Source organism: Mesoplodon mirus, assembly GCF_964341445.2.
Source record: "Mesoplodon mirus genome assembly, chromosome: 14".
Lineage (NCBI taxonomy): Eukaryota > Metazoa > Chordata > Mammalia > Artiodactyla > Ziphiidae > Mesoplodon > Mesoplodon mirus.
In genome coordinates this window covers 84637375-84648678 of record NC_138990.1, presented here as the reverse complement: position 1 = coordinate 84648678, position 11304 = coordinate 84637375, and the positions used below count along the sequence as shown (strand labels likewise).

The window sequence follows — 11304 nt, the reverse complement described above, 5'->3', positions numbered from 1 at the left end:
GGTGCTGAGGGAGAGGGAGAATGGGGGTGCAGACTGGCGCCTGGGAGCCTTGAGGGGAAGAGCCCAGCTGGGGCGCTTCTGCAAAGTCAGCAGCGGAGGGAGGCAGGCACAGCTGGTTAGGAATGACTCAGGAGCATATAAATCCGGGTATTGCAGCTTCACTTCCCATCACTGCTGGCCTGCAGCGTGGCCTTTAGGAGCCCGGGGCAGGGAGTAGCACTGGAAGATGAAGGAAGCAGAGATGAGGGGTGACGAGGTCCGCTTCTGCACAGGAAACCAGAGTGTCTCCCTGTGCTCCCGAGGTGAGAAAACGGGGGCCCCAGCCCGTCATCACCAGGGACCAGCCTGCTGGGCCCCAGCCCTCCGCCATTTTCCTCAGCCCCTGCCTGGCAGGCTCAGTGCTGGCTCAGCTTCCAGAATTAGCAGGCAGGGCAGAAGGTGCTTCAGGTGAGGACAGACAGCCTGCGGCCCACACTCAGACTCCATGTGAAATCTCCCCGGACCCTTTTCCTTGGGGATGGCAACCTGGCAAGAGAAAGAGAGTGAGCTTTGAATTTAGGGGACCTGGTTTTGAACGCCATCTCTGCACACTGGGCTGGTCCCATGAGGCCTCAGGGACTCCGGGCTGTCGTCTCTCCCACTTCGAGTGGGTTTCCCTGTACACTCAGCCCCCAGACTCCCAGGCAGATCCCTTTTTAGGACACTCGTGGCGGACTTTCTGACCCAGCCGGGGAGACTCCAGGACTGACCCATGTCAGCCCCCAAGGGCTCTGCATCTCACTAATGGAGGATCCATGGAGCAAGGCTGGCCCTGGGGCGCTGAGGTCAGAGTTCCTGCTGGGTCTCCTGCCCTCCCTCTTTCTGCTTTCACTCAAACGACACCTTGGTTGCGCCAGGTTCTGTGCCCTGTGCACGCCTTCCAGGCTCCGGGCTGTGGTCTTCTCTTAGCCTTTATGTTGCTACCACAGCCTCCACGAGCCCTGGTGCACGTCTCCGAGCACTCATTGCCCTTCCCCACGGTAAGTGTGGCAAGTGCTCTCAGCCCCAGCAGACAGCCAGGAGAGGGAGCCCAAGGCGCGGAGACTGTCTGCCCGCACAGCACAGTCTCGTCCCGGACCCTGGCTTCTCCCCTGCAGGGCTGGACCCCGGGGCAGTGGCTCCTGCAGCCCCCAAGATGCCGAGGCGTTTGCAGGTCACCCTGGCCTTTGTGGCCGCGACCGTGGTCTCCTCTCTTGTGGCTCTCTTCATTGTGGGTAAGCTCCTAGGTGACCCAAACTTGGCTGACTCTCTCTCCTTCCTGCATCAAGGTCCCAAAGAGCCCCAGATGTACGCCCTCTACTCCCAGGAGGGTCATTCCACCTCTAGTCCCAGGTCCAAACCAGAGCTTTCCTGGGACCTGACCAAGGCCTGTCCAAGGGGGGCCTCCCAAGAGATGAGGCCCATAAGGGGAGCTCTGAGGGGTCCTTGGTGTCATCTTCCCCCATCCCCTCGGGAACCCTGAGTGGAGGTAGGGCAGCCTGTTCCTCCAGGCTCAGTGCTGAGGGATTATGCTGACCTGGGAATGGGGTATCTCAGCTCTACAGCACCTAAGACCTGCACTGGAGACACACGCCTCCCTCCAAGAGTTTCCGGAAGACAACAGTACTGGGCAGTTCCTCAAGGCACCCGACTGTAAGTAGCCACGGTAGGGGGTGGGAGGGAGGGAACTGGGACCTTGGATGCCCAGACCCTTAGGACACGCTTCTTCCCTGATACCCTCAGGGCCACGCTCCTCACAGAAAGGCATTATCTTGTTTTATTTAATGGATTTTTTGAGGTATAATTGGCACATAATAAAGTATACACATTTAAAGCCTACAAACTAAGTTTTTTTTTTTTTTTTTTCCGATATGCAGGCCTCTCACTGTTGTGGCCTCTCCCATTGCGGAGCACAGGCTCCGGATGCGCAGGCTCAGCGGCCATGGCTCACGGGCCCAGCCGCTCCTTGGCATGTGGGATCTTCCCAGACCGGGGCACGAACCCGTGTCCCCTGCATCGGCAGGCGGACTCTCAACCACTGCGCCACCAGGGAAGCCCTGGCCTACATTTTTTTAGGTAGTAAAAATTGTGTATCAAGAGGCTTCATGCTTAGTGTACAAATACAGTGTAGGACTAAATATGGGCTTTATTCATACCTATTTTCTTTACCATAATGACCCATCTAGTGGTGAAATTTCAGTGGAATTAAACATCAACAGCTCTCAATGATATAATCAGTTATTTTCAAGTTCAATTACAATGGCAAAATAATCCAGTAGGTGAGTATTTCAATCCTTCTGCTCCCCAGTTCACATGGGATAGTTGAGTAGGCCTTTATTTCGTTTTTGTGTTTACATTCTCAGGCGGCCATTCCCAGGGTCTGGGTGGTTACAGGCTGCTTGAGGAGAACTCAGGGTTGTGCCATAGACATTTCCCTTGGAAATCTTAAGAACACTCTGGTTGGCCCATGTAATGAAAGGCTTCCCTATGTAATGGGCCTCTTAGCTGCCTTCTCCATTTCCTCCTTCCAGATCCCTACCACTTTGGCAGGAAGGCAGAGCTGCAAGAGGCTATCCAGATGTTTAAAGGGCACGTGGAGAATTCCAGCACCTGGAGCGTGGAGATCCAGATGTTGACGTGCAGAGTGGACAATGTCAGTTCTCAGATCCAGATGCTCGGTGGTCATCTGGAAAGTGCCAGTGCTGACCTCCAGATGGTAAAAGGCATCTTAAAGGATGCCAGCACCTTGAGTTTCCAGACCCAGATGTTAAGAAGTTCCTTGGAGGGGACCACTTCTGAGATGCAGAAGCTAAAGGGAGATCTGGAAGAGACACAAGCTTCACATTCCCAGATCCAGAGTTTCTTAAAAAGCAGTTTAGAAAACACTAGCACTGAGCTCCATATGTTAAGCAGAGGCTTAGAAAATGCCAACACGGAGATCCAGGTGTTGAAGGCAGGGTTAGAAACGGCAGATGCTCAGGTCCGATTGGCAAACAGTAGTTTAAAGAATGTTAATGCCCAGATCCATGTTTTGAGCGGCAATCTGGATAGTGTCAATGATTTAAGGGCCCAGCAGAAAGTTTTAAGAAGTAATTTGGAAGGTGCTACTGCTGAGATGCAGAAGCTAAAGGGAAGTCTGCAAAATACAAATGCTTTAAACTCCCAGACCCAGACCTTTATAAAAGGCAGTTTAGGCAACGCCAGTGCTGAGATTCAGGTATTAAGAGGTCATTTGGAAAGGGCTGGCGATGAGATCCGCCTGTTAAAAAGAGATTTGGAAACTGTCACTGCCCAGACCCAAACAGTAAATGGTCACCTGGAACAGACAGACGCTGAGATGCGAGTATTAAAAACAGAGCTAGAAAGCGCCATTGCCTTAAGTTCCGAGATTCAGGTGTTAGATGGTCTTTTGAGAAACGCCAGCCGAGAGATACAGACCTTAAAACAAGGAATGAAGGATGCTACGGACTTAAATTCCAAGACCCAGATGTTAGAAAGAAATCTGCAGGAGGCCAGAGCTGAGGTCCACAGGTTGAAAGAGGATTTGGAGAACACCAAAGCACTGACTACGAAAATCCAGGAGGAGCAGGGTAGCCTGGAGACCCTCCGTGCAGCCTCTGCTTCGCAGGAGCAGCTCCAGAGGACCCAAAGTAAGTTGGAGGGGGGCTGGGGAGGGTAGCGCCTCCTGTCCCTTCAGGCTTTTGCTTACTTCTACATGCACCCCCCTGGGAAGAAGTGTGGGTGCTGGAGAGGGGCGGGACCCCACCAAAGGCGGCATAATCCCTGCTTATCATCTGACCAGAGTGACAAAACAAACACCTGGGAAACAAATGAGATCTGGTGGAGGTGTGCAATAGGGACAGAGTACGCTAGCAGGCCCAGACAGCCTGATTTCCGACTTCCTGCTAGCCCAGATGCTGTGATTTTCCTCAAGTTGTTCACCTCCTCTGAGCTTCACTTTTCTCATCTGCAAAGTGGAGACACGAATATCTGCTTGACAGTGAGGATCAAATGAGTTAACACATATAAAGCATTTAACTAAGTGCCCAGCATTCTTGCATTCATCTGACAAAAATGTTTTGAGGCCCTAGGATGTGTCAGGAGCATAAAGATGAACAAGATGTGATGCCCACCCTTGAAGCTTGCAGGCGGGTGGAGCAGCCTTGCACAAAAGGCGTCAGAGGTGCTATGTGGGGAGCAGGTCTAAAAACTGGGGTTGGGGAGGAGCAAAAAAGAAGGAAAAGAAGGGATCTTCTCCGGGCTGATGTCCTCTGGTGTAGACAAGGATCTTCCAAAGGGGGAGGAAATCTTCTGGGGGAGAAAGGATCAAAAGATGCTTCAATGGTAATTTGGCCCTTGAACTGAGTCCTGAAGGACCAGTAGGTGCTCGCCAAGCAGATAGGATAAGGGAACAGCAGGTCACAGGCATGGAGCTGTGAACCATGAGGTTCAAGAAACTTCAGGCAGTTCTGTCTGACTGGACTGTGGCCAAGTGGGTGGTTGATGAGGCACAGGCTGAAAAGACAGTAGGCAGGGGCCAGAGTGGTGGCTTTCAAACTGTTTTGAATGTAACCACAGCATGAAATCCATTTTACATTGTGACCCAGTATAACTATGTGTCACACACACACACACACACACATTTCAGAAAGCAAAACTTTTACCACATGAATGGTAATATTTTATATTTTATAATCTATTATTTATAATAGATTATAATCTACTTTAATATTTTATAATCTATTCTCCAAAAAACCCTACAACCTCAATACAACCCATTAGTGGGTTGATGACTGTGGCTGGAAAAACACTATGTGAGGAAGGGAGGCAGAACTGGAGAGACACCAGCTAGATGTGGAAGGCCTCTGAGCTTGGGTTTCTTTTTTTAAAAAATATATTTTTAAATTAAAAAAATGTTTACTTATTTGGCTTCATTGGATCTTAGTCGTGGCACGCGGGCTCTTTAGTTGCAGCATGCGAACTCTTCGTTACGGCATGTGGGATCTAGTTCCCTGACCAGGGATTGAACCCAGGCCCCCTGCATTGGGAGTACAGAGTCTTAGTCACTGGACCACCAGGGAAGTCCCTGAACTGGGGTTTTGTCCTTCAGGAAATGAGGATCTATCGAAGGGCTTCAAGGAGGCTGGCTAGATGGGTCTCCAGGCTGAGACAGGGAATAAAAGAGGAAGACAAGCAGTGAGATTTGGACATACTGAGTCTGAGATGCTTTGGGGGAATTCAAGTGGCCGTCATCTGCAGGCTGTCTGGAGTGTAGGAGAGGGGCCCTGCTGCACACAGAGATGCAGGAGCCCTGGGTATGCTGGTTCTGGTTGTGGCAGTGGGAGTGGGGAGTTTGCATGAGATAAAATGCTTCGTGAGAAGGAGGCTGAGGGTGGAAACAGGAAGTCAAGAAGGGTGGCAAGAAGGGAAAGAGGTGTTTTTGAAGGAGACTGGAGAAGGCAGTCTCAGAGGCAGGAGGAGAACTAGGAGATGTACAGTTGGGGAAGCCAAGGAAGGAGAGCATTTCAAGAAGGGAGTGGCTAGTTCTGGCAAATACCTAAGAGAGGCCAGGTAAAAAATCAATAAGCAACCACGAACTTCAGGCAATTAGTAAGTCATTGGAATAAAGTTTCAGTGGAGAGTTGTATGTGGCCTGGAGGCCAGACCACGGTCAGTAGGGCGTGAATGAGAGATTAGGTGTCCAAGTCATTCAGGGGCCTTAGCTGAGAAGAGGAGAGAGATGAGGCCTAGGTGAAGGGGATGGAAGGGTAGAAGGAGGGATTAAAAAACAACCTGTATCTTTCATACTAATATCACAAAACTTACATATTAATTATAGACAATGTGGCAAATATTGAAAAATAGAAAGATGAGACTATGACAACTTGTATTTCTGTAAAAATGTCTATTTTTACAATAAGAACCCACTGCTAATATTTTGGTGAACTTCCTTGAGAGGGATTTTCTAAATTAGGATAGGCTTGATCTGCGGGTCAGAAAAAGGCACCAGCAAAGAGGGAGGAGATTGAAGGAGAGAGAAACTGGAGTGGGGGTGTGTTGGAGAGACAGTGTTGGATGGGGGGAGACAGAAAGAGAGAGAGAGGAGAGAATGAAATGCACAGCTGAGTGATTGGCCTTGAAGGGTTGGGATAGTACTTGAACCTCTGAGGCTGGGAGGGGAGGAGGTGTGGAAGTAGATGTTCACCCAGGTTTGCAGATGTGGGTACATGACACTGAGGGAGCTTGATATTTAGTGGTGTCTCTGTAAAGCAGGAGGTCCCTGGTGAGAGAAGAGGGAGGGAGCTGTGAGGGAGGGGGCCATTTGGAGCATCTGCTGAAAAGATGGGGCTGACAAGTGAGGGGCTTGACAGACAGCACTGAGGACCAGCTCTACTGTTTTGCTCTGCTGCCCTCTGTCAGAAGCCTGGAAGTCTTCCCTTCTTAATGACTCTCCTATGCTGTCCTCTTAACTTCCTCCTATATCTTGCTGCTGCTTTGGTACGGACCAATGCTTCTCCACCTTGGGGACACACTGGAATCACCCAATGAGCTTTTTAAAAATGATGCCTGTAATGAACCTCCAGAACTCTGACTTTTCTCTGGGGAGAGGGGTGATTCTGGGATGCAGCCTGGGCATCAGAGTTTTTTAAAAAGCTCCCTAGGTGGTTCTAATGGGCAGTCAGGGCTAAGAACCATTAGTTTAACTTTTTCTTAAAGGGCCACACAGTCGATATTTTGAGCTTTTGGCTGAACAGTCTCTGTTGCATCTCTGCTGTTGTAATGATAAAGCAGCCAAAGACAGTCTGTAAACTAAAGGGCACGGCTGTGTTCCAATAAAACTTTATTTATAAAAAGAAGCTGCTGGTAGGCTGTAGTTTACCAGTCCTTGGTTTAGACTGCTGTTTCTCAGACTTTGGAGTGTATCAGAATCACCTGGAGAGTTTGTTAAAATGCAGATTGTCAAAAAACAATTTTGGATTCAGCTGGTCTGGGGTGAGTCTGAGAATCAGCATTTCTACCAAGTTCCCAGGTGCTGATGCTGACGGTCCTGGGACCACACTTTGAAAACCCCTGGTTTACACACTCACCATTTATTATTCAGACATTACAACTGTGTTGTAATTGGTGTCTCTGTCCCAATTAAGATTGCATTCTTCCTGTTGAGCATCCACACCGTTACCAGGTTGACATTTTTACAGTGCAAATCTAAGCATATCATGATCCTTCTTTAAAACCCTTCAGGGCTTCCCACTGCTCACAGGAAAAATCTTCCAAACTCCTTTACATGGGATGTGCGATTTTGTGCTGGTGAGCCTGTCCGTGTTCACTTCCCATCCCTTGTGCACTGACCATTCCAGTACTTGAACAGATCAGGCTATGCCATGCTGTTTCACACCTTCATGCTTTTGTGACTACTCTGTCCCCTGCCTGGAATGCTCTCCTTGGCACTGCCTATCTGGCACAATCTTCCTCAGTCTTTTAAGACTCAGCTCAAGTGACCTCTCACCTAAGGTGTCCTTCCTGAGCCCCACTTCCTGCCCAGGTGAAATAGACCATACCCTCTTTTGTGCCTCTAACATGCACTGGTTTTCAATCAATGCATCTTCAACACCTTTTTGAGCATCTGTCTCATTTACTAGACAGTAATTTCCTTGAGGGCATGAATCATGTCTTATTGATTTCTCTATAACAGTCCCTGATTCATAGAAGTTGAGGAATGTTGAACAAAAGAATAGATGAATGAATAAGTGAGTCTATTTTGGCACCATTTCAAGCAGCTGTGATAAGGATGATGTTAAAGAAGAGAGTGTCAGGACAGGGAGAGATGAATGAATCAGGGCGTGTGCTCACGGGATGAGCTATTAGAGTCTGAAATTGTGAGGTCAGGCAGACCAGGGGATGAAAAGGTCCCAAGTGTGGTCCTGGGTGTGGGCAGCTGAAGTGGATGGAGATGAAGTCAAGGAAATGAGGGAAGCTACAGGTTGGCTGTGCACTCTCCCAGGGAAATGGCAGGAATTGAGGTGCAGAGAACTGTCAGGTGATAGCAATGAGTTGGGAAAGAGGGTAGTATAGCTAGGAAGCAGGAGCCTCGAAAGAGTATTGCTGGGTAGCAGAGCTGTCTGAATATCCCTGGAGTGATGGAGCCAGATGTCCTGAGCTGCTGCTGAGTAGTGGGCTGGGGGTGAACCCTCCCAGACCGTGCCCCTGTAGCACTGGGCATCAAGCATTGCATGGGCTTGTGACCCTCAGTGGTCAGTCCCTGGACAGATCAGGATCCACAGCCAGCTCCTGGTTCTCTCTCCTCCCCCACCTTTGCTCCAGATCAACTCCTCCAGCTGATCCTGCAAGGCTGGAAGTCCTACAGTGGGAGCTTGTATTACTTTTCTCATGCCAAGAAGACTTGGGAGGAGGCTGAGCAGTTCTGTGTGTCCCAGGGAGCCCACCTGGCCTCGGTGACCTCTGAGGAGGAGCAGGTCAGAGCTGTGGGCTTGGGGTGGTGCTGCTGGGGTTGATGTGGGAGCAGGGACTTTGGTGCTTTGGCCTTCCCCCTCTTGGAGTCGGCATGGCAGAGATCTTCATGTCTCCTCTGTCAGTCAGGGAGCAAATATTTATTGAATTGTGATGAGCATCTTGCTCTGGAGGTAGAAGCACTGACAGCAAATCCCAATGTCCTCAGTGAATGAGGGAGACGCCCAGAGGAGTCAGCAGAGAGGAAGGGCAGAGGGAGGTGGCACCAAGTGACTGCCCTTAATGTGTCGTGCGCAACCTTCCCTCCCCATTCATTTTCCTCTCAGTCTTCCTCTCTACTTGTCAATCTTGATTTTAATGTCAGTTCATCTAATGGCTATGGAAGGCCCATGAGCAGAAGATGCAGGCTTCTTGGGAAGGCCAGACACACATATGAGTTTGAGGACCACCAAAGGCAATAGAGCCCCAGAGTGGCCCATATGCCGAAGGCTCTTATCCGAAGTTACTAGGGTTATTGACAAGGGCCCACTGTAGGTTTGGTCAAATTTAACTTACAGACCTGTCCAACCCTTGTGATTTTCCTGAGACTGTTCTTGTCTGCCCGTCAAAGGACATGCTATTTTGTAAAACACATCTTCTTAAAAAAACTGTGACCAGATCTGTCTTTGTCCCAGTAAGGCCACACTCCTCATCAGGTCAACATGGGAGAAGCTGGACTTCCCTGAGGTGACCTGGCTGCTTCCCTGGATCTGGAAAACGATGGAACGCATAGGGAGGGGACCCAGCTCCTGGAAAGTGGGCTTCATGTCCCTGGGACTAGGGAGGGCGTGGCTTCGATTCCTCTTCCACGCGGCCTGGTGAACAAGCTCCTCACACAAGGTCACACAACCCTGCCTTTCCTCCACAGGCATTTCTGATACAGTTCACGAGTGCCTCTTACCACTGGATTGGCCTCACTGACAGCGGTTTGCAGGGCTTCTGGCGCTGGACAGATGGCACACCATTCAATAGTGCCAGGAGCAGTGCGTGAGTCCAGCCACTGTCTGGTGCCGTCCCAGGCACTGTCTTGGGCAGGTCTGGCTAGAGACTCTGTCCTGTGTGTGTATCCCTGCCCATGAAGTGTTAGTGTTCTGTGTGATATATGTGTATGATGTGTGTGTGTGATGTGTGTGTGAAGTGTGTGTATCATGTGTGTGGTGTGTGTATGATGTGTGTGTACACCAGCATAGCTGTGATCCTTGCCTGGACCCCTCCACAGGGACGTCAGAACGGGACAGGTCCTGGGGCTGGCAGGCAGCCTATGAGTGGGTCTTTCTGTTTTGTTGTGTTTTGTTTGTTTTTGCCTATCCTATACCCTACTACTTAGGTCTGGTCCCAAGGAGCTTTGCCCCCATCTGAAGGTATCTGAATATGAATTCTGGGGTGGGGACTTGCAGCTTTAGACACCCTTCCCGTCCCTCCATTCTCAGTAACTAAGGACAACCTCAGCAGAGCCATCCTGAGGGCACCACTGGCCCCATCCTGGGGCTACCAGGGTATTGGGGACCTGTGTCACTTCAGCTCCTTATGCCACAGCAGGGCAAAGGGACACTTCTTTCATCTAGCAGAATAAAGCCCTCTTGTTTCCAGGTTTTGGGACAAGAATCAGCCGGACAACTGGCGACACAGGAATGGGCATACGGAAGACTGTGTTCACATGCAGCTGAAATGGAATGACATGTACTGTAACGCCCTCTACTACTGGGTCTGCAAGAAGCCCGTGGGCCGGATGTAGTCTGAGGGCAGGCGGAGCTGAGCCCCTTCTGCAGGATGCCTTGGGAGCCTCTGAACTCAGCTTGCTCTCTGGGGCCTTCCACTTGGCCTTTGTTTCTCCTGCCCTGTCCTTCTGAAAAAATCTTTCCAACATGTTTACCTCATGTGACCCAGCACAAGCAATATCTCCTCAAGGCAAGAGCCTTGTTTTGCCTCTGTATCTCCCTTGGCAACTAGCACAGGCCTGTCAGACAGCAGGTCCTCAATAAACATTCGGATGTACGAAAGTTTGGACTTGTCTCTGTGACAGCTGCCAGGCTCACTTCTCCCTGCCTTGGTTCTCCTTCCCTCAGGGTCCCTTCTGTCTTGAAACAAGCATATCTTGTTTAAGGGTTTTATAGCTAGGAACTTCCAGTTGGTTTGTTGAAAACAGCAGAGGTTTAACACAAACTACAGGGAGTTGGTAGGGGTACAAATTCCCAGGAAGTCATAGACACCCCAGGTGTTCTCTGTACTGTCTTTGTAGAAGATGGGGCTGGAGCTGGATTTTTCCAGCGCTTTAAATAACTCCAAAAAACTCATTTCTTTCCGGTTGCTGGCTTTATCTTGTCTTTGGACTTTTAACCCTCAGAGCCCTTTCTCTGACTCTTCCTGTCCCCATTCACCCTTCCAGGGACTCAGCTTTCTGCCAGCTCAACTTAGAATGAGAATTTCTAGACCATTTTTTTTTTTTTTTTTTGCTGATATGCGGGCCTCTCACTGTTGTGGCCTCTCCCGTTGTGGAGCACAGGCTCCGGACGTGCAGGCTCAGCGGCCATGGCTCACGGGCCCAGCCACTCCGTGGCATGTGGGATCTTCCCGGACCGGAGCACGAACCCGTGTCCGCTGCATCGGCAGATGGATTCTCAACCACTGCGCCACCGGGGAAGCTCCCCTTTAACTTTTTCAAAAATTTTTAGATCCGTTTGTGGGCGGGGCTTGGTTATTGGTGGATTTCACTAAAGGGCATAAGGTGGTTATCTGGATTTTTCACTGGAGCATCCCTGCTGCAGTTAATCCAATGGC

At 50.1% G+C, this 11304-nt stretch overlaps 1 protein-coding gene across 1 annotated transcript; it reads left to right on the top strand.

Annotated features, from left to right (window-relative positions):
* Nucleotides 1-221: 221 nt before the first annotated feature.
* Nucleotides 222-10616, top strand: CLEC4F (C-type lectin domain family 4 member F). Its single transcript, XM_082642139.1, has 7 exons — nucleotides 222-302; nucleotides 1137-1253; nucleotides 1576-1671; nucleotides 2550-3668; nucleotides 8341-8492; nucleotides 9395-9513; nucleotides 10117-10616. Exons 1-7 carry the CDS (start codon nucleotides 227-229, stop codon nucleotides 10259-10261), a joined length of 1824 nt encoding a protein of 607 aa, XP_082498265.1. The 5' UTR covers nucleotides 222-226; the 3' UTR covers nucleotides 10262-10616.
* The last annotated feature ends 688 nt before the right edge of the window (nucleotides 10617-11304 follow it).

Bases quoted from the DNA above. Each gene is read 5' to 3' on its own strand.
- CLEC4F (XM_082642139.1), top strand. From the start codon at position 227: ATGAAGGAAGCAGAGATGAGGGGTGACGAGGTCCGCTTCTGCACAGGA. The intron at 3,669-8,340 runs GTAAGTTGGAGG...CCTTTGCTCCAG, and splicing joins GCAGCTCCAGAGGACCCAAA to ATCAACTCCTCCAGCTGATC. The intron at 8,493-9,394 runs GTCAGAGCTGTG...TTTCCTCCACAG, and splicing joins TGACCTCTGAGGAGGAGCAG to GCATTTCTGATACAGTTCAC.